This window comes from Megascapheus bottae, chromosome 7 (genome assembly GCF_031878675.1).
Source record: "Megascapheus bottae isolate mThoBot1 chromosome 7, mThoBot2.hap1, whole genome shotgun sequence".
Classification (NCBI taxonomy): Eukaryota; Metazoa; Chordata; class Mammalia; order Rodentia; family Geomyidae; genus Megascapheus; species Megascapheus bottae.
The window spans coordinates 70991129-71015218 of record NC_143515.1 but is presented as its reverse complement, the minus strand read 5'-3'; the positions used below and the strand labels follow the sequence as shown (position 1 = coordinate 71015218).

At 35.9% G+C, this 24090-nt stretch overlaps 1 protein-coding gene across 4 annotated transcripts in view; it reads left to right on the top strand.

The window, feature by feature from the left end:
• Tdrd15 (tudor domain containing 15) overlaps positions 1-23464 on the top strand; it is a 60322-nt gene extending 36858 nt beyond the window's left edge. Inside the window, exons 2-4 of one of the 4 annotated variants that reach the window (XM_090337384.1) lie at positions 1515-7728; positions 10434-10544; positions 23340-23464. In XM_090337384.1, coding sequence (XP_090193510.1) covers positions 1518-7728; positions 10434-10468 — 6246 coding nt within the window. In that variant the 5' untranslated portion in view covers positions 1515-1517 and the 3' untranslated portion in view covers positions 10469-10544; positions 23340-23464. Of the gene's footprint in view, positions 1-1514; positions 7729-10430; positions 10545-23339 lie in introns of all 4 variants that reach the window. The other 3 variants (XM_090337383.1, XR_016536291.1, XR_016536290.1) reach the window with 3 other exon arrangements.
• The last annotated feature ends 626 nt before the right edge of the window (positions 23465-24090 follow it).

Below are 24090 nucleotides of genomic sequence, written 5' to 3'. Positions count from 1 at the left end.
TTCTCTTTCATCCTTTTATCTACTTTCCCTGAGGTTTTGGATGTTCTGTTGAAATTTTTTTCTATTTACCTTTATTTTGGACTTACTTTCCCTCATTATATTTTTATATATCTCATGATTGTACAGGTCTTCCTAATCTCAGTTGTTAGCTGCCTTCCCGCTTTGTCACATAAAATATATATTATACTTCTTTGATGTTTCTGAGAATAAGAAACAGATTTTTAGAAAAAAAGTTCTTTGCCATTTCTTGCAATGTATTTTTTTCCCTAGTGGAAAAAATGGTTCCTTACAAGTAGCTCCTTTCTGTTTTCCCTATGGCCCACCATCATTCTGTCTAATCATTATAAAGAGAAAATGATACTTATCAACTGTTGATTCAGCCAAGGAGAAGTTTCACTTCGTTTTATCATAGTAGGTAGCTCTTGGTGTCTGAAATTGGGTGTAATATGATAATGAGATGGCTCTGACAAAATATCTGACATAAAGCATTTATTTCTATTCACAGTTTTGAAAGTTACAATCTGTGGTCAGCTATTGTTTCTGGACCTCTGGTGAGGTAGAAAGTCATAGGGAAAGGGCTTGATAGAGCACAGTTTCTTACCTCATGACTACCTGCCGGCAGAAAGGAGACATAAGGACCATGGCATGCATACCTTTTTAATCATTGATGCTGTCAAGATCCTGGGTCCCTTACCCAAACACTAAACCTGCACCAGACAAGCCTTTTTGGGGATAATACTTCTTATCCAAACCATAACATTTGTGAGTATTTTACTCTTCATGAGTATATGTCTTCTCATTTTAGATTCCTTTGATCTGGAGATTAGCATAGAAACAAAGTTCTCTACAATAGGGAAGGAGTCTCCTTTTCATGACCAGTAGCACACCAGTAGCAAGACCTGGATAGACCTAACTTGCTTCAGTGTCTTTCCTTTCTTCACTCCCTTTACTTTTACCCAGTTCTTCCCCTAATGTTCCAAATCAAAGAAGTATCCTGGGGTTGCATAATGATGCTGCTAGCATCCAAAAACTCCCAATTAACACTGGGCAGAGAATGCAAACTGTGCATTCCCTCATTGGATGATGTGCCACCTGCTCGTTTCCTTTCATTTACCTCATTGAATTATGGATTTTTTTTCTGAGGAGTTCGCACAAGGCAAGGTTCCTAGTGAACATTATTTATCCCCTTCTGTAATACCACATCTAACACTGAGAAGAAATTTGTTGAGGTTTTTGGGAAATAAAGATTGTTTGTATTATTCATACCTATATACATGTATATGCTGCTTTGCTATTCAAAGAAATTTCCTAACATATAGAAATCAGTGAACATAAATTTTGTTTATCTTATCAATGTTTTGTCTAGTGTACACAATGATTATGAATGTGTTTACTTTGATGAAAACACATAATTATTTAAAGAATGTCTATGTAAATTTTATAAAATGTTAATTATGTTTAATTTTATCAGCCATCTGGTCCAGAAGCTAATTATTGCTTATTTTCCTTTTTAGAAAATGGATTTTACATCTTTCTTACCAACATTTTTAGATGTAGATATGACAGTATCACAAATTGAGTGTCTTCCTAAGGATATTCTGGTGAAATTTCAAGGCAGCCATAATAGTGAATGTCAGTTTGACTACCACATATTGCAGAAGGAAATACAACATATTTCAAAACTAAAAAATAATGTGGACATTGATGACTTTTGTTTGGTGGAAGAAAGAGTAACTGGAGAATGGTACAGAGGAAGAGTGGTGGAAAAGAAGAACGAACTGTATACGGTACTCCTCATAGATCGTGGTGAAGAGCTGAGAGTTGATAGTACTCACATTGCTTCAGCCTGTGAAAATTTATTTGAGCTACCACCAAGGGTAGTATGTGGATATTTTGCCAACATCCTTCCAGTTGGGGACAAGTGGTCTCCTAAAGCTTTGAATTATTTCAAATCATTAGTAGGTGTACAATTGAAAGGTCATGTACAAGCTATTTTGCCTCTGCAAATGCTGCTTCTTGAGGTGCCAAAAGTTATATCTGGGGCCCTTGAGCTACAGTTAGGAAGATTTATTGATGGAGATTCATTTCATCTTATTGTAGAAATGTTAAAAGAATTCCATAAACAAACGCCAGACTTACTACAGCATAAAGGACCTGTATTGTCACTAAGTAATAGTTCTTTACTTGATATTCGACATGTTCTGGATAATTTACAGCCATCTTTGCCAGTAGGAATCTTTGAAAGTATAAAGGTATCATCTGCCTTGAGTCCAGGTAAATTTTATTGTCAGTTAATTAAGTGGATCCCAGAGCTAGAAAACTTGACTGTGTGTATGAATTTGCATTATGATATCATCAGTGAAGATACTTATCCCACTTGTGATAATTTTGGGCTACTCTGTGCTGCTAAAAGGGGAAATGGACAGTGGCATAGAGGAATTCTTGAGGAGATCTTGCCCAATAATCACATAAAAATTTGGTTTATGGATTATGGAAGTACTGAGGCTGTACCCTCCATTCATGTGAAGAAAGTGAAACAGGATTTTATTTTAGTACCATTGTTTTCATTTCCCTGTTCTCTATCATGTTTGCACAGTCCAGATAGAGATGCTAGAAAACTTCAACTGAATGTCTTCAAGCAAGCCTTATTAGGACAGATCGTGTATGTACACATCGATTCTTTCAGTAAGGATGAGCATTTGTATTATGTGACATTACAGACTCAGGAATCTGCAATTCATTCTGAGAGTCTGTTGAAGACAGTAGGCACACAAGCGTGTTGTTCAGCGTCCGATCCAGAAATCTCCAACATCTTGAATAAGACCAGTGTTTCTGTTGTAAACAGCTTTGCAGTTGATGGTGCTATTGGAAATGATGAACAGCTGATAGACTGCCTAGATAAAAAAGATACTTTAAAAGTAAGCTTTCCTATTAAAACTGTTGAAATTGAGCTAGAAGCAGCTTACATAGCTTTTGTAGCGTATGTCTTAAACCCATCAAATTTCTGGGTACGGCTTAATGACCATCAGAATGATTTTCAGGCTATAATGAAGAACATAAACAAGTACTATGAGCCGTGTGAAAATGATGAACTGATTCTAAGAAATCCTGAACCTGGATTATTCTGTTGTGCCCGATACAGCAAGGACAGATGTTTCTACAGAGCTGTCATCACTGAAGTTAATGGTCATAATATTACTGTTTATTTTTTGGATTATGGAAATACTGATTCCATTCCATTTTTTGATGTGAAAATTTTGCTTCCTGAATTCTGTGAGCTTCCTGCCTTAGCTGTGTGCTGTTCACATGCACATCTATTTCCTGTGGAAGATTTATGGGTTAAGGCAGCAATCGATTATTTTAAAAGAATTGTTTTGAACAAAGCAATTTTGCTCCAGGTTGTAGCAAAGAAAGATGACAAGTACATGGTGAATATTCAGAGTCTTGAAGCCTCAGAAAACATTGATGTCATCTCTCTGATGTTGCAAGCTGGATATGCAGAATACTGGGAAGTGGAACCAGAGTGTTTCCCAAAGTCTGTAAGCAAATGTTCAGTGTTACATTTAAAATCCAAAAAAGTTAACATTAAACAAGTCCTGTCTTCCCTTCTTGAAAGACCTAAACCTAAAAACTACCAATCAAAGAAGCTGGAAGAAAATCACTCATCTTCAAACAAGTTCCCAAGTTTAAAAAGTCCTTTTCCCCTGAGAGCTCCTGCCTTATCACAGCCCTATAAAGAATGTATGTTTAAGCCAGGAACAGTTCTTGAGGTCAAATGTTCTTATTATTATGGCCCAATTGACTTTTCATGCCAACTCCAATGTATGTTAGAAGAATTAAAATTTCTAATGGACCAAATTCAAGATTATTATAGCATCCATTCTGACCCTTATGAGACTGGGCAGATTGCTTGTGTTGCTAAGTATTCCAAAGATGGGAAGTGGTATCGAGCTGCTGTTTTGAAACAAGTATCAAAAAAAGAAGTTGATGTACTATTTGTTGACTATGGTTACCAAGGAAGAGTTTTCATCAGAGATCTCTGTGCTATTAATCCAAATTTTCTTTATTTGGAGGCCCAAGCCTTCAGGTGTTGCCTTAACCATTCAGTTGAGCCCACAAGTTGTAAATTATTTGATTGGACAAGAGAAGCATCTAGAGACTTTGGAAATTTCATTTCTTTATCTAGAGGGCTATTGACTTGTAAAATATATGCCTTAGTTCTTATACATCCTAACTGTTTATGTAATTTGGTGGATTTACGATCATCATTTACTAGTACAAGAAAATTTAAAATTAATTGTGGCTCCACACCATATAGCATGCTATCAAAGCCTCTACCCTTATCATTTAGCTTTTATAGCTACTATTATTCCTCCTTTAATATAAAAGTTGGAAGTGAAGAAGAGGTCTATATATCTCATGTATATAGTCCCCAAAATTTTTATTGCCAGCTTAGTAGAAATAATAAAGATCTAGAGATGTTAGAGAAAAAAATTGCAGAGTTGATTAGCCTCAAAAATTGTCCAAAGTATGATTCTACTAAAATGAGATTGTGCATCTCAAAATACGTAGGAGATGGTCTCTCATATAGAGCTTTAGCAAAACCAACAGATTCATCATCTGACCTTCTTGTTTATTTTGTGGACTTTGGAAATAATCAGTTAGTAGAAAAAAACATGTTGAAGGCCATTTCTAATCAGTTTCCAGAGTTACTGTTTACACCAATGCAAGCCATACAATGTTTCTTGTCAGATCTTAGAGATACAGATATCCCAGCAGAGATCAGTAGCTGGTTTGAAGATAATTTTTTGGGGAAACGGCTGAAGGCAGTAATATTATCCAAAGAGTCAGATGGCCAGTTTGGTGTAGAATTATATGATGAGTATCAACATATAAATCACACAATTAAAATGTTACTTAATGCTTATGGAAAGAAACATTCTGACCCAGCACAGTGTGTGGAAGAGAGCAGTAAGTTAAGTGGGAATAAAAGACTTGCTGCTTCTCTGAATGGGAAAATAGAAAACACTGATCACCATAATGTGATAAATAAATCAAGTCCAGTAACATGTTGCAAAAGTAAAATGGATCAATTAATGCATCCTAAAAGTATATATGCCAGTCTTGGGAAACCACCTGTTTGCTATAAAATCGATCCTGTATCAAAACACAAAGTGAAGAAGTCACTTAATGATAGGCCTAAAAATAAAGGTGTAAAACTCATCCCTGGCTTGGCCCACATTCCTGATGAAAGTGATATGGACCCAAAGTCAGGAAAGGTTGTATCACTATCAATCAACAGCAATTTAAATCCAGCAGCCTCCAAAAGCCCTGAAAAGTTTATGAGACCACAGATGAAAGACCTTCCTCAGCTCCATGTTCCCTTGAATGCTGAGGTTAAAGGGTACATATCAAACATTAGTCATCCTGCAAGTTTCCATATTCAGCTTACAGAGAATGAAGATGTCATCAGCAGACTCGAAGATGCTCTAAATGAAAGAAGAGCAGATGGAATGGGGGAACTGGGCCTGGTTCAGCCTCTGGTGGGTGATCTTGTAGTTGCAGAATACTCTGGTGACAGTGCCATTTACCGGGCAGTTATTAAGAAAATTTTGCCAAGGAATTCTTTTGAAGTAGAATTCTTTGACTATGGTAATACTGCAATAGTAAGCATAGCTAACATTTATGAAATCAAGAGAGAATTCTTAACTATTCCTCAGCTAGGAATCCATTCTTTTCTTAGTGGAGTGAAGTGGCATGAGCCTGAGGAGATATGGGACAGCAAAACTGTGGATTATTTTGCCTCCAGAATAAGGAACAGAATAGTTTCTTGTGAATTTTTAAAGAAGTATGGTCACAAATGGGAAGTAAATATAATTTGTGATGGAAAATGTGTCATTAATGAACTCCTGAAATGGACAGCTTGCTCGAAACTACAGAAGACCATATGTCAGCCCCCTCACGTTCATTCTCAGAAGCTTAGCTCTACTGATAATGCTATGAAGGCCCAATCAAACCATTATGAAAGTTCTTTGCTCCTCCCACCAGCCAGCCAAATTCCTTCTGAAATGTTCAATCCTGGCCAACTGGAAAAAGCTGAAGTACTTTATGTTTCCAAGAGTGGCAGATTTTATGTGAAGTTATCCAAAAATAATAAAATTTTAGCTGACTTAACAGGCTTAATTACTAGAGAAGAAAAGCAACCCTCTTTCTTATCAAGGGATAATATTGAAAAAGGCTTAGAATGCTTGGCAAAATCGAACAAAACTTATAAATGGTACCGATCCAAAGTAGAAAAAAAGTGTGTTGATGAAAAAGTGCTTGTTTTCTTAGTAGATCATGGTAGGTATGAAGTTGTGCCTTCAAGCAATACCAAGGTACTTAGCAATGAAATTAGAAATATTCCGAGACAAGCTGTGCCTTGTAAGTGGATTTGGTTTAAAAATTCCAGGAAGATGCCATTTCCATTCACTCTGTGCTTATTTGCACACTTGGAAGTCAACATCCTTTTCCTGAAATACTCAGATCCTGCTTGGGAAGTCGAAATTTTGGTAGATGGCATATTACTTATGGAATATTTGCGTCTGAATACAGTTCAAGTTGCAGAAGGCAAAGTTCAATCTGCAGCAAGTATCTTCAAAGCGCAGTCGCAGACTCTCCTGTCGCCATGTACACTGAAGTCATTTCCTCGGGCACCACTTCAGGAGGGTAGGCAATACTTTGGGATCGCCACTGCTGTTTGTGATCCTTGGGACTTCAGTGTCCAGTTAGAAGATTCCTTCGATGCAATGAAACAGGCCTTCATGTTGCTTTCAGATCTTCCAGACACCTTGCAAACACTGCCCAAAGAGCTGGCAATTCCTGGTTCTAGTTGTCTGTTCAAATATGAATCAGAAGATCAATGGAACAGAGTAGAAATCTCTGGAGTCTCTAATGGGCGTTTGCATCTTGTGTTGATTGACTATGGATTTTCTGTTTATATACCTTATTCAGATATAAATAATCTTAAAGTTTCCCCAGAGGAGCTTTTGAATTTGCCAAGGCTGAGTTATCCATGCTTCTTGGACGGCATTGTACCTGCTACAGGGGAACAGTGGAATGAAGAAGTCACAGGTTTTCTTCAGGAATTTCTAAGCAAACAAGGCCTGGTTTTTCAGCTTAGAGAGTATAGCTCTGAAACAAAGCTGAAAGTGGATGTCCTTCATGAGAAAAGCAGTTTGGCAGATATATTAGTTGCTGCTAATCTTGCAATGTATTCTAAGGATTCAGCTCACCTTGGAGCTACAATTACTGAATCTATTAAGATCCAATATAAACTTCAGAGTAAGCTTATTTGCCCATTGTTGGATCAAACTTGTGACAAAGAAGATAAAAATTATAGCACTAAGACACAAAAGCTAAAAAAGATACCTGTTAAGAGGAAAGATACCTATAAGAGCCTCTTAAGTAGAAGGAATACTAGCAAAAAGCTGCATTCTAGAAATTTAACATTGAGAAATAAAGTTGATAGTAGGAAACATAATGGCCAAGGAGTCATTATATCTGATACATATGAAGCAGCTCCCTTCTGGGAACTGCCTAATCACTTGAAGAATAACATCCATCATTTTGAAAACCATTTTGAAGATGCACACACTGAAGAAATACAGAAAAATAACACAGGGGACTTAAAAACCAAAATAAACACATTGGATGTTAGTGAAGACATTCTATCAAGAAATTTAAAAGGCAAGTAGCTATTTTTTTAAAAAAAAATTATCAGCATAAAGTATTTTCATTGTTTTTACAAAGTACACTCTGTGTACTTTGGTCAAATTTGTCTGATGGCTATGCAAGTAGCCATGTTCAAATGTAGTTTCTTTTCTGTAGGTTCTGATTTTAATTTTCTATTCTTCATATGCTAAATTTGTATAAAATAGAAATGTCATTTTGCAAAAAAGCTTATTAGAAAATCCAAATAAGTAGATAAACTAGGAGTGATCATTTGGATTTTACAGTTGTTTTATGATCTTTACTGTTTTCTTCTTATTATTGGCAGAAATGGTATTTAAACTTAGGGCCTTGTGCTTCTTTAGGCCTATGCTCTAGCACTTGAGTCACATTTCCAGCCTGTGTTTACCTTCTTCGAATACCAAACTTTTCAGAATGTAGTAGAGGATTTTTGCCACCCATACATGCATACACTCACGATGTTTTATAAATAGTTCTGATTTTCACAAAATTCCCAATGTCCCTAGACTTCAGGTAGGTAAGTTTTGATATGATTAGTAAGCTTCCTGGATTCATTCGGAAGAACTAGTTTTCCATTACATGAAATATATCTGTAGGTTTTTTTTTCACTATGCTGCTAGCATATTGCTTGGCTAGTTAAAATGTATAGAATAAACTATAGTTTTGTTTCTGTTAGACATCAAATGGATTCTAAAATATTCTTAAAACATTAACATTTTATATACTATAGAATAATCTGATTCTGCTTCTGCATATATTAATTTGTCATATAGATTCATTCCTGTGGCTTTTATAGATTATGTTCTTTTTAATGATCACTTGTTCTGTTTTCATAAATAATGTTTGTTCCATATTGTAACTAGACTCATAACATATTACCCTCTGCAATGTGTGAAGATGTCATGTTTTTATTGATGTAGTGTTGGAAAGTATTTTACTTAAATTCATATTTATGTTTTTATAGGGAACTGATAAGTATTTTAAAACTTTCTCTGTTTCTTCTAACTTTTGAATCTTTTATCATTATAGTAGTGATTATGGTTGTGAAAGAGGCACTGTGTTTTGAGTGATTTCTATGTTTTACTCACTATGATGCAAGTGCATTATCACTCATTGAATCCTTACCACACTCTACAAAGTAGATTGATAGTAAGTGGAGCTTATTAATTCCCATTTCGGATTCTTGATCACTTTAAAGAGCCTGAGAAGGATAAATACTCTCAGCGAGCAAAAGCCAATGCAGCATTGAAGAATATGGCTTATATTCATGGTCAAATGGGCTTACCAGTATAGAGTTGAAGAATGATTTAGTCTAACCACAGAGGCATGGGAAAGATGTTCTTCAGACTAGATCTTCCCATGTAAAACAGCCTGTCTTTTCCTCAGAAAGAAAGCAGGAGGAAGTTGATGAAGTGAATACACATCTCCCTGTCAGTGGTCCTACAGGTCATTACCTTGTGCCTAAAAGTCTAAGCGAAGAAGCAGAATGACCAGGAGTGTTATTCTTTGAGCTGAAAGAATCAGGAGAAAAGCATTCTCCCTCAACTTTGTTATCACTGCCTTGAGGTTGAGGATCAGGGAAATTAACTCTTTGTCTATGAATACAAAGCTTATAAGTAAGGAATTGGAGATTACTTTCTTTAGAACTAAAATTTCTAGTGATTTTATTTCCCAAAAAATTGCTTGCTTGCCTGAATATTTGTTCTTGCCTGGGAGTTTTTCAATAGATAATTATGAAGCAAAACCATAATGAGCCTTCAGGGTAAAAAAGTCCACAGACAAATCTGGTCACCCTTTGGTAATATTTGTGCCTGCATGCCTGCGTGTTCAACTGGAAGACATCTCGGAAGAAATCTGGAATGGCAATCCAGTTTTAGAGAAGAGTTTCATTTAACGTTTTACACTTGAGGTTGTATATGGACATACAAGATGGCAGACTGACTCTTAAGAATGTACACCTAGAGAGCAATGCAGATTTATGAATCATTTGCTTTGGATAGTACTTTGAAGTATTGTCTTGGGTCCTAGTTCTTGAGGTTACATAATTAGGTTACCTAATTATTTCATAAATTGTAAAGCCATGAGTGAACTTATAACTTCTCCGTGCCTCTTTCTTTTGTCTATAAAATTAAGATAACAGTAATCACAATCCCATGGGAAAGTTGTGAGGATTAAGTTAAAACAAATCAAGGATTTTCAGAAGTACCTTGTGCATAGTAAGTTCTCACTAACTCTTTAGAATACTTTAAAGTATCCTGATAAAGTTAGTATATTTGTTTTGAAAAGTATTTTTGTGAAATAGTTAAAACAGCTTTTTGTTTTATGTGGTGCAAGGGGTTATCTTGAAACAGTTTCTGATAAGACTGTACAGCAATCTGGAATACTTACAGTGATACATAAAATTTACTACAGTGGTTAAATTCATTATTGAATTTCTATTCTGAAGAAAGGATATAGGTTTAACAGGTAGTCACAGTTCTAAATAAAGAATAGGTTGTATTTTTTCTCAATGTGTGTATATATATGTATTTATATGTTATTAAATGATGTGGATATTTTAGTTATACATAATTGTGTAGAATAACTATATAATTTATACCATATTTTGTGCTTTCCTTGTGATTTATATTACAACTTTCAGGAATTTCCAAGTAAACACTTTGAACATTATAATATACTCATTTTTCTTTGTTTTTCAGCAGAAGGGAGAAAAGAACTCAGGTTGCTTATGAACTAGCTTGGAAATAAATGATACACAGAAGACCCTGTAATGCCTACCTTGTTTTAACTGCTCCAGATCTAGCATAAAAATGGTAAGCATGTTAAAGAAATAGTCAGATTATTTCTGATGGAGACCATGTTAGACCAACTATGTGATGCTTGACGTTCAGTAAGATTACTTGGGAAATGTGGTTGACCAGCCTAAAGTATATAGAAAATATTTTGTTTGATCACTTACTTTTGCATACAGGATTTCAAATCCAGTAGATATTAGTTTACCATTCTGGGTTATTTTTTAGGTGTTTTCCCTAGTAAAATTTTTGTAGAACAGGAACTATAGCCGTGGTTGTTATCTAGAGAATTAATACTGGTTATCCATTTTCCCTAGGAAATATATAATAAGTGCCTAAAGGCATCAAAGAGTGGTCAAACCTAATCCCACCCTTCCCTATCTGTAGCTCATTCTGTGGTATTTTCTTTCTCTTACTTTATATTTATAACTTTTTAATTTGATTTGATATTTTGGGTTATTGGTTTTTATTATCTTTAAATAGCATATATTAATTTGTAATGTTAATGAGGTCAGTGAGAATTTCCATATGTGTATAAGCATACATTGAGCAAATCCATTCTCATTTAGTCACCTCATTTTATACCCTCCCACCTCTAGTAATTACTGTTCTATACTCAGGACAACTTTAAACAATTATTGTAAAAAGTAAGGTAAGGAGTACATTTATTTTTGAGCACTGTTTCCCCCTTCCTCATTTTCTCTTGCTTCCCTCCTCTCTGTATAGCACTTTGTTTTTGTTGTTTTGGTACAGAACACAACACAGTTAATGTTCTGTGTTAGCTGAAGTGAATTGTAGTGGTAAAGTAAGATTATGTGATACTCACATTTTTGGATGGGAAAATACCAGTCTAATCTCATGCGGGGTCTCCTCAGCACTCAGGTTTGCAGAGTCCCTTTAAATTTCATCTGCATGTCCCAATATTTTCTTTTCTGTTTGTAAATGACAGAATAGGCAAACTAGAAAACTCATTTGTAGCATTTGAATTATTGAATAGAATAAAATGACTTTTAAAAATGTTCATATCACTTATTTCCTAATTGATTTTTTGTCTGTATGAAAGAAATCCAATGAACTAGCTGAAATTATGATTAAAATTGGTTTGCCCTCTTTTAAGATAAATGCTGTGTAATTCAAAACTTTTTTATGCTTTTAAAGATTCATTAGGAAGTGGAGCTTTGGCTCAAAGTGGTAGAGTCCCTTGCGCAGAAATGCTCAGGAACAGACCTCAGGCCCTGAATTCAAACTTCAGACTGAAAGCAGATATAAAAGTTCAAAAATAAAAGTTTGTTAATTATTTTTCACATTATATTAATTTTTTCCTTACACTGTCTGTACAGGATAGTAAAGATGTATAGGAATGGTATGGTTTAGTTCAGAATATTTTCAAATTAAAACAAAATGTAGCATATTCATATTAGGGTATGTATTTTCTTGGAAAGTCAATATTGGGTGAATCCTAAAACACATGGGTTTAATATGTAAGATATGTTATTTTTGAATGTTGGTAACACATTTTTGCTAAAATAATTGGAAATCAGAACACTAAAGTTACTAAGTGAAATATTTCAAAGTTTAGTAGTATTAAATGCCTTTGAAATTTCATCTCTCCTCATTTTGCTAGATATAAAATATATTTTAAAAGTCATGTAAAATAGTTTATCAGTATAGAAAAATTGTATGAGTACAAAACTTCTCATCTGCAAATTGGACAGAATTATCAAGAGGGAATAGCTATGCCTGTCGATAGGGAATAGCCTCTCAACCTAGTGGCTTCATGACTGTCTATATTTCATATCCTTCACAGTAGGGACCATAATGTTGGAATAATATAGGTACATGATAAGGCCTCAGAAAACCCTGGATTTGGCTGGATGTGGTGGCTTACTCCTGTAATCCAGGCTACTCACGAGGCTGAGATCTAAGGTTCGAAGTTCAAAACTAGCCTGGGCAGAAAAAGTTCTGAGAGTTTTTTTCCCCCAGTCCTGGGGACTAAACTCAGGGCCTGGGCACTGTCCTTGGGCTTTCCTCAAGGCTAGCACTCTACCATTTGAGTCACAACACCACTTCTGGCTTTTCCATGTATGTGATACTGAAGAATTGAACCCAGATCTACATGCGTGCTAGACAAGCACTCTACCATTAGGCTAAACTTCTGGCCCCTTGAGACTCTTATCTCTAGAAAACCACAGAAAATCAGAAATGGTGCTGGGGCTCAAAGTGGTAAAGCACTAGTTTTGAGCAAATGAGCTTGGGGAGAGTGTCCAGGTCCCAAGTTCAAGGCCCACAACTGCCAAAATATAAAAAAAGGAAAAAGGCCAGATTATTTATTAACAGCATAATTCTTCAAATTCTCACCTCTTCACTGTGATATGCTTACTTAAATTTCAGTGTTCAGTTTTTCTCATTTTTTGGTCTAGCTTTGAGTATATTGAGTTGACATCATTAACATTTTTCTGATTTTTTTCCTCAAAGAGTATCAAATTCTAATATCACTAAGATTGTTTTGAAATGTTCTTGAATTTTAGTAGTGTGAAGTTTCTCATGTATTGACTGTTTTGAGTCACAATGTTTTCACAATAAAATACTTTGTGCTTCTGTGAAGTTTGATTTTTTATGTGTATTGAAAGGAATCACTATATCTTTGGTTAATCTCATATTGTTACTATATCTGACTTTGTTACCTGGTGTATTGTATATATGTTTAATTAATGATTAGAAGTAGGAGAGGGAAGGAGGGAAAAGATGGTTGGTAGGGGTGGGAGAGAGAAATGGGGACAAAAACATGAGAAGTAATGTACCTACTATTTGGCAAATGTATTTGTAATCCCTCTATGCATTACAATAAAATAAAATAAGAAAGAAATTGAAAACAGAAAAAAAGAAAGGGCTAATACAACATTTTTTTAAAAATTCATACATAAGTTTTCTGTGATCAAATGCTGAATTCATTTAAAAGTTTCTCCAAACCAAATGTAGTTCTGATTTAAGGAATTATTACATGTTTTCTCTTATTTTAGAAAATACTTTTTAATCCAACTCTAGATTTATTATGTTTACTTTCTTTATCTTTAAATCTTAAAGGATTTCTGAATTTTGAAACTTAATAATCTTTTATGCTTTATTTGGTCTATAGTTTGGGTAGCAGTCATCTCAACCATGTTTAAAACTTTTTAGCATTCAATCAAATTTCTTCCTATATGAGGGTTTCAGAACATCTTTCTTGTCATCAGCCTTATAATACAACAAGAACATTTAAGAGTGTACTAATTATTTCTCTTGGCTATGATGTAGTAACATCTTAATGTGAATCTTCAGTAATAGTTTTAATCTAATTTTTCATATTCTCATAATTTCCTATTAATCAATAGTGATACATTATTCACTAAAACTACCACTATTATATTACATATCCAAATCACATTTTTATATTTTTAATCATTGAGCATCTTGATGTCTTTGAATATCTTCTCGTTCTTAATAAACTGTTCTCCGAGGTACATTCAGTCATCAGATATTATGTAAATAACTGTATTAGACATGAGATACAAAAATAAGTGAGTCATTAAAAATGTCAGTACTGCCCAAAGCTATATGCAAATTCAATGCAATACCCATCATTATCCCCTCAATAGAGGACATAGAAGAAGCAGTGATGTGAAATAGAAGAGGCAATTGAAAATTCATATGGAATAATAGAAGACCTATAATAGCAAAAACAGTCCTTACTAGGAAAAATAGTGGTGGAGGAATATCAGTCAAACTGTGTTATAAAGCTGTAGTTATAAAAACAGCTTGGTCCTGGCACAAAAACAGGCTTGAGGATCAAGGGAATAGAATTGAAGATCCAAACATGATCCCACAGACCTACGGACACCTCATCTTTGATTAGAGAGCCAAAATTGTCAGATGGAAGAAAGACAGCCTCTTCAGCAAATGGTGCTGGCGGAATTGGCTATACACATTTAGAAAACTGAAGTAAGATCCTTATGTATCCCCCTGTAACAGAATCAAATCCAAATGGATCAAAGACCTAAAGATACGAGCAGATACCCTGAAAATATTACAGGAAAGGATAGAAGATATACTAGGGCTCCTTGGAACAGGTCAAAACTACATAAATAAAGATCCAGAAATACAACAAATCAAAGAATGGATGGATAAATGGGATTGCATTACACTGAAGAGTTTCTGGATGGCAAAAGACAGCTAGCAAGATAATAGAAAGCCACAGAGTGGAAGAAGATATTCACTAGCTATACAACAGACAAGGGCCTCATATCAAAAATACTCTAGAGCTCAAATAATTTAAACCCCCCAATATAAAATTCTCAACAAAACAACCACCCCATTAATAAGTAAGCTAAAGAATTAAAAAGAGATTTCTCTGGAGAGGAAATAAAATAGCCAATAGACACATAAAGAAACGTTCAATATCTCTAACCATAAAGGAAATGCAAATCAAAACCACAATGAGATTCCATTTCACCCCACTTAGAATGGCCATTATCAAGATAACAGATAATAATAGATGCTGGCAGGGATGTGGCCAAAAGGAACACTACTACATTGTTGGTTATGCAAACTGGTTTTACCACTCTGGAAAGCAGTATGGAGGTTCCTCAAGAGACTAAACATAGAATACAGTGACATTATTCCATAAATTAAACACTGAGGCAGAAACAAAGAAAAAGATTACATGGTTTCCCTCATTTGTTGCAACTAGAAAGTGCCTGTAAATCCACAAGTAAACACACAGAATGGTAAAAAGAAAATACACTTGGACATGATAAATTGTACAGGACTCTAGATAGTCACACAGTTTGACCAAAGGAAAATATTCTTTTTTTTTTTTTGCCTCTTAGGCTTGAACTCAAGGCCTGGGCACTGCCCTTGGACACTTTTTTGGAGCACTGCCACTTGATCCACAGCACACTTCTGACTTTTTCTGTGTATGTGATACTGAGGAATTGAATCCAGGGCTTTCTGCTTGCTAAGCAAGCACTCTACCACTAGGCTACGCTCCTAGCCCAAAGAGAATATTCTTAAGATCACAAAGGCTCAATAGCTACAGACATATGAGCATATAAAGTGATTATCGAAATGAACTCCAAGATATTGGAAAAAGAGGGTTCTTTTGGTTATCTCCCACCTCCCCTCCCCCAGTTGCTGTTTTTTGATATCTGTACCTTTTGTCTATTTGCTTTGTTTTGTGTTTTGGTTGGTGGTGGAGCTTGAACTGTGGGCCTAGGCATTGTCCCTGAGCTCTTCAGCTCAAGGCTACTGCTGTACCACTTGAGCTACAGCACTACTTCCGGTTTTCTGGTGGTTAGTTCGAGATCTGTTTCATGGGCTTTAATGCCTGGGCTGGCTTTAAACTGTGATCCTCAGATCTCAGCCTCCTAAGTAGTTAGGATTACAGGTGTGAGCCACTGGTGACCGGCTGTTTTCTGTATCTTTTGTCTTGTATGTAAGTTTGTCTGTTTGGGGCAGGATAAGGGGGAACACAGAAATGGTGGGACAAAGAGTGAACAAATGCAGTGATGTGCACTAGACACTGTGTTGAAAATGAACTTGTGGGTAAGGGAGAATCAGGAGAGGAAAACTGGGAGAAAATGAGAGAAAATGGAGCACTGTTCAAAAGGAAATGTATTCATTACCTGACTTATGCCCCTCTGTATATCACATTTACAATAACAAATAAGAACTACAGATATATAGCATTTACATTGTATTAGCATTTAAAATACAGATGATAGGTTATATTCAAATATAGTACCAATTTTATATAAGGGATTTGAATATCTTCAGATTTGTGTGTGTGTGTGTGTGTGTGTGTGTGTGTGTGTGTGCATCTGAGTCCTGAAACCAGTCACCATGCACACCAAAGAAAGAAATGTACATGTTCTTGTTTTGGATGTGTGCCAGGTTGGTTATACAATTTTTGCAGTGCTCTCTCAGAATGGATTCACAGAATACAAAGTTTGAAGCAAGATCTTGAATACACTTGCACCATGAACACAATGAATGGAGTTAAGGAGAAGGATGCAGAGGAGGGGATCATTGGGTGCAGGGGGATCCAGGGACCCAAGAACTATAAGAATGCACACGAGTCTTGTCCACCTGTGGGACAGGAGATTGGAGCAGGTTTTGTTGAATTAGAGAAGGCTTGTAGAGAGAAGATGGAGAGTCACACTACCCATGTTTGAGGTGAGATGCCATTGTATAAACCACCAGAAAATGAGTTCACATGTACCTGAAGTTAGTGAAGACTGAAATTAAAGTTAGATTAATCTGAAAGAATGTTTTAAGACTCTGGTAGCATCTTCTTTAATTTATTCTTCAAGATACTCACATCTGCCTTCCAACAAATAAAGTCTAATCTGTCTTTGAGTCATTTTGATGACTGATTGCAATCAGCAGAAGTTAGTGGAATACAAGACACTCCCTTATAAGGTTATAATTTTTTCCACATCTCCTGTCTTTTGCACATAGGCTTCCTCTACCTCTGTTATAATTTTAGTTAGTGTAGATTTCTTGCCTGTGGGGTGACTAGACATTATTCCGGAGGCACTGTCCTGCTCTTACCTACATCCAAGTCACTTGGCACAAAGAATCAAAGACAGTCAGTGAATCCTTGGCGTTCTCTCAGCTCCCAATACTTAAAGCAACTTTAACTTCCCATGACACTTAGACGAAAGACCATCTTGCAATTACATGAATAATTTCACTGTCTGCTGACTCACAAACAAGAAGTGTCAGATGGATTGGGCAACAATCATAGCTTCAAACTTGAGGAAATTTTATGTCCTTTGGTGGAATCCTTAGCCCTTACCTACCTAATTGACCAGTTCCTAGATTCCTATAGACTCTAAAATTGTAGAGATAGAGTGAATCACTAGAGAGGTTAGAAAGGAAGTTCCATAACTTGGCTCAGGACTTAATGTGTTCTGTCTATTGTCTTTAGCACATTATATTGTATGTTTTTTATGTGTACCTATTGCCTTGTAAATGTCGGCAGCTCAAGCCTCATGTGTAGGCCAGTTCCATGAGCATTTAATAGGACCTTTTCCCATTGTGTTGTATAGATTAGCAGAGTGACATTTGGTAAGATTAGTAGACTCCATGGCTTTGAACTTCTTTATTGTACTTTCTTTACCATAAATACGTCTATATGAAATGTCATGTAAGACAGCTGTGAGTTGTTAGATTAAAGGGGATGACAGATATGCTAAGTCGAGGAAATTATCTGACATCTAACTACATACTATTTCATTAAAGTTTAGTCAATTACAGTGTGAAATGAGTCCTGTGTAACTTATTTGTCCCCTATGAGGATTCAACATTAGTATAACAGGACTATTTGCAACTGAGCTTGTTAGGCACAGGTTTTTGAAGTGTCCAGAATATTGAGCAATGAATTACATCCATCCTTGCTGCAATACCTCCTTTAATGGTCCCCATGTGTGCATAGGTCAGCATAGCTGAGAATAGAACCTCTATGACACCATGTTTATTTATTTATTTTATTTTTTGCCAGTTCTGGAAATTGAACTCAGGGCCTGAGCACTCTCCTTGGGCTTTCTCAAGGCTAGCATTCTACTACATGAGCTACAGCACCACTTCTGGCTCTTTCTGTGTATATGGTACCAAAGAATCAAACCCAGAGTTTTGTGAATGCTGGGCAAGCACTCTACCAATAGGCCACACTCCCTTCCCCCACCCACCATTTTTATAGCATAATTCCTGGGGTCTCAGTTGAATGATCAGCTTGCTTTCTGTAGTTCTTTCACTCTAGCTAAGATTGAACTACAAAATCTATGCACTTGTCATCTCTGGAATCTTCTTTCCCCTTATGGCTTCCTAACACTAGCCACTAACTAGAGTCTTTCCCTGTGGACCTCAGCACAGAATTTGGTTTGGTTAAGGACCTGAAGGGGAATTGCCTCACTCTTCCTGGCTTTCCTCATTAGAGCACCAAAATCCCAGCTACCTTAACAGCTATAAACTTTGATCTCTTCATCCTTTAGCAAATTTCTGCTTTGTGCTTGGCTTATAACTCCATTACTATAATCCATGTACTTTTCCTGGTGAAAGGATTATGGGCAAATAGTCATTTTCTCATGACTAACTTCCAATGCCTGTGAACAGTTTCATACCTTCTCTTTAGGTTTCTTGCACAGTTGTTAAGTAATCTACCTACTTTCATTGACCAAAATAGGATTCCTAGATTTTTAATATAATTAATAATAATAATAATAATTATTATTATTATTAAGGTGTTGTACAGAGAGGTTACCATTTGATAAGTCAGGAAATTAATACATTTCTTTTTTGGGCAATGTCATCCTTTCCTTCACTCTCTCCATTTCCCTCACCCCTCCCTACCCACAAGTTACATAGTTCATTTTTACATATAGTGTATACTGAATACTGTGAGTCCATTTGTTCATTCTTTCTCCCTTCCATTCTGGGTCCCCATTCAAGGCCCTAGAAAAAAGTAAAAGCAAAAACAAATACTACTGCTACCACAGAACCACCACCACCACTAATTCCCTAGTTTTTAAGGGAAGATGTAATACAATCACTTAGTTTGGGTGCATATTTTTTTCCTGGTCTTTTTTTTAAAATATATTTTTTATTGTAATTAATAGAAGGGTTACATTATATTTGCCAGATAAATGGTGCCTTAATTCCCACACATTGATACCCTTTCACATGTCATGGTCCCCATTTCCCTTCCCCCCTCCCCCACCCCTCATCTTGTTTTCCCCCGTTCCCTATCCAATTTCGGATAACTAAATACAATTATATCCGATATATCAGATAACAAGGTGAGATAGTGTAACAATATGAGATAACCAAGGGACAGTAGAAGTGATGAGAGATAACATAGTACCTTAAGAACAACAATGATTAATTATATGGCTTATGTTCATATCATATTTTAAATGACAAGTTTAACAAACAATTGTTCAAGGAGGAAATCTCTAATTACATTCTCTGGGACTTAGTCTTTAGAACTTAATCAAAATTAGGCTAACGGTTTGTATGTCATAGAAACATATCAGTTTATGAAATAAAACATTATGATTATAGAGTCATAGGTTTTTTTGTCTATATAGTTATGTTTGTATTTCCATTACCATGTCCATTGCTTTGGGTATGCAGTTTTTGAGTCCTCGCTCTTGTACACTTTGGATTTAATAACCGCATATTAAGGATACCATGCGCCTTTTGTTCCTTAGGTCTTGACTTGTCTCACTCAGCATGATTCGCTCTAGATTCATCCACTTCCCTGCGAATGCCGTTATTTTATCTTGTCTGTTGGCTATGTAGAATTCCATTGTGTATATATACCACATTTTCTGTATCCATTCATCTGCAGTAGGGCATCTGGGTTGTTTCCATCGCCTGGCTATTGTGAATAGTGCAGAGATGAACATAGCTGAGCAGGTGTCTTTATAATATCCTGGGTCATGCTGTTCAGGATAGATGCCCAGAAGTGGTATGGCGGGATCATAGGGAAGGTCTATTTTCAGTTCTTTAAGGAACCTCCACACTGCTTTCCAGAGTGCCTGAACTAGTTTACAATCCCACCAGCAGTGCAGTAGGGTTCCTTTTTCTCCACAACCCCGCCAGCAACTGTCATTGTCTGAGTTCAAAATCTTGGCCATTCTTGTTGGAGTAAGGTGGTATCTTAGGGTTGTTTTTATTTGCATTTCCTTTATGACCATAGATGATGAACATTTTCTCATATGTTTTTCTGCCATTTTAATCTCTTCTTCTGATAGGTCTCTCTTTAGTTCCCTTGCCCATTTAGTGAATGGTTTATTGGGTTTTCGGGGGATTAGTTTCTTGAGTTCCCTGTAGATACTGGATATTAACCATTTGTCAGATGTATTGTTGGTGAATATCTTTTCCCAGTTGGTTGGCTGTCTCTCTACTTTTGCAACTATGTTTTTATCTGTACAGAAACTTTTTATTTTTAGGTAGTCTCATTTATCGAGTCTCTCTCCGATCTGTTGTAACCCTGGAATTCTGTTCAGGAATCCGTTGCCTGTGCCTATGAGTTCCAGTGTCTCTCCTACATTATCATGTAGCAATTTCACAGTTTCTGGTCTGACGTTGAGGTCTTGATCCACTTTGAGTTAATGCTTGTGCATGGCGAAAGGCTAGGGTCAATTTTTAGTTTTCTGCATGTGGCTGCCCAGTTTTGCCAGCACCAATAATTGAATAGACTGTGTTTGTTCCATTGTATATCTTTGGCTCCTTTTTTTCCTGGTCTTTTGTTTGGTACTTATCCTATTTCTCCAGCATTCCAGCCAATACAATAATTCTTTCCTTTATAATTTCAGTAGTATGAAAAACCCAGGTATTAAAAAATTCAGGCATAAAACTGTCAGACATTAACTTCTGCTTTTAGTTCATTAAAATATTTGTTGGATTTCATTGTAGAAACACTCTTCCTTTGAGCATCAAGGCCTTTAGTGCCTTGGCAGCACATATACTGCATCAGCAGAACCTAGAGGTTTAGGCATGCAAAGTAGAAACTTGTTTTTTTTTTCTGATGGTTGAGGATTTTCTTCAGCTACCAATATGGCAAATATAACCTGCACCATAATAATACAATCCCCCCCCTTTCTGGTCATTTTAGTGTGACTCATAAAACTGTCTTTAATTCATATTGAATGTATCCTTCACAATCACGGATTACTTTCCCTGATCAATTTGGTAATGCTGATGGTTAGGTAAGGTATTGGGGCATGGAAGTGATAGGGCTTCCTTATGTAAAGAGTAATCCTCAGTGTGTAACCACCATCTGAGGCAGTGACTGATAACTCAAGGGGTATGATAACCCATGGAGTATAGGCTCTTTCTTTGGGCATGAACAGCAGAACAAATATTTACATGTACACATTCATACAGATATATACATACATATTAATAGAGTATATTTCACACTGTAAAAACATAACCCTATTCACCTATCTCTATTACTCCATTACCAATAATGGATCATGACTAGATATTTTGGAAGTGTTAACAGTTTACACTCCCTGTTTTCCTTGTATTCAACACAGTATATGCTTTTAATTTTCATTTTTGCTCATCTTTTCTTTGGATACATTAAGCAGAATGAAGGGACATGGCTGTCTGCTAGTCCTTGATTGAGAGTTTTTTTTTTTTTCCTGGGCAAAGTGGTACTTGAAAGGTAGTCCTGCTGGACTACATCAAATCTGTCACCCTGTCAGGAATTGCTGAGGAAAACATATGCTTGCCTTGGAGAGTAGCATGAAGGCATCTTCCTTTGTAGATCCACCTTATGGCTGTTTTAATATCCTTGCTGTGTCTCAGATATAGAGCTAAGAAAAAACCAATAACATTATATTCCATGAGTTTCTGTCTTACAGAATCTATGGGCATAATGATACTCTTTTTACCATTAAGTTTTGGAATAAGTGACTATGTAGAAAAAATAACCAGAACATATTTGGGCTTCCAGAAGTGAGATGATGCAATAATTTTTGAACTAAACAGTGGACAGAAGAAAAAGCCCTTGAAGAGAAGGAAATGAACAAGTTTCATGAAACTGCCATTGATTATTTTAAGGCAGTTGAAGAAAATGTTGTTGAAAGCTGGGGATGGGATGCTCTCATCTTGGCTTAATTGGAGCATATTAGTTATATGTATTATTTATGGGTTCAATAATATACATAATTAGACTATATTAGTTATGCATATTAAAATAAATTTAGCAAAATTGCTACTTCCATATCATGGAGAATTGAAAATGTACAAGTAGAATAAGAAATAATGGATTTCCAAAGTAAAATGTTGTAAGTGCCAGATATTATTTTTTATAAGACACAGATAGAGAAAATTAAGCCTAATTTATTTTTTACTTCATAAGAAGAATCTAGGGAAGAGTAAAAGAACAGGAAACTTTCTGGGTTTAAGAAATTGCTGCTTGTTCCTAGCATTTCCTGATAGCAAAATGTTCTGATTTTAAAATTACCTGTAAAAGGAGGGAAACGGGTACCAAGACATGTGAAAGGGTATCAATGTATGTGAATTAATGCACCTTCTATCTGGCAAATATCATGTAACTCTTTTACTAATTACAATAAAAAAAGAAAACAAAACAAAAAAAATAAAATAAAAAAAATAAAATTACCTGTAAAATAATGATAGGTAAATACCTTTAGGTCAGAGATTTGAGTATGACCGTAAAACTCTCTGTTAATACCTTAGAAATAGCTAAGGTGATTTCTCACCTTTTTAAATAAGCAAAAAGGCTTTTAATGAGCTTGAAGGTATGTGTTTGGTTATTAAAGAGTAAGCCCATGGCAATTAAGTATTTATTTTAGAGGTGCGTGTGCATGCGTGTGTATGTGTGTGTGTGTGTGTATGTGTTGTGGTGTGTATGTATGAACTTTAACTGAATAAACTGTGAAGTAAACTAGGAAATAAAAACTTTTAAAGGAATTGTATCACATTTCATGAAACAAAAATAGTGAAATAGAAGAGAGGCCAAATCCTATCACCATGAAGCAGATTGCTCAGATGTGAATACAATAGAGGAATGGAGGCTGCAACCAAAAGTTCAGACAAGAGGATCTGGGAGCAAAGGAGCACAATTCAGATGGAGTAAGGATAAGACAATCCAGAGATCTGTAGCACCTTCCCGTGGACTAGCGATTGCTACATGCTTTCTGGTTCTCCCTTGTTTTACTTTTGAGGATGATGTGAAATGATTCTACACTTGTCTCAGAATTGCATGTTGGGTTACTTATTTGCCACTTTGTTTTGCAGGTCTTCAAATCAAGAGGAAATGAACTCGAGAAACAACCAGGAAGCCCAGTCTGCCTCTGGACTTGAGTTAGAAGATGAGATCCAAGACTTTGTTCTAATGTAATAAAGTGAGACTTTGGAGGTTTGGTGACAGAGTAGAGTGTGCTCTACATACAGGAAAGATGGGAATTGCTGTGGGTAGAATGTGGATTGTGTCAGATTTTCCAGACCCTCACATTATTTCCCTTCTTACATTTTCTTGTACAATATGACCTTACCACTCCCTATCAAAAGGTAGAGATTATGTTTAACCTTTCTTTGGATCTGGGAAGACTTGTGACTGCATTGACCAAAGAAGTATTATAGGCTAGCCATAATGCCAGTGTATAGTAGAAGTAGTGTGTGTGTGTATGTTCATTAGAAGAAATGCTATGTAACCTTTGAAGACTGAGTTAAAAGGTAATGCAACTTTCACCTTATTTTCTGAAACACATGCATGTGGTACTGTGGGTCATTGTTTAAGAAATCCCACCACTCAATACAGACGCATGCTGAGAAACCCAAACCACATGAGAAGGCTTGAGTCTAAGGACGCCTGTCAACAGGACCAAGCCCTGGCCATTTGAATTGTACCTATCAAAGCTATGTGTATGCCTTGTCAAATTCCTAAGCTTCAGGATTCCAGGAACTTGATAGTTATTTTATACTCTAATCTCTGAATTAGAAATTAAAACAATTTACAAATCATAAACCTCATTATAAGATTTATACT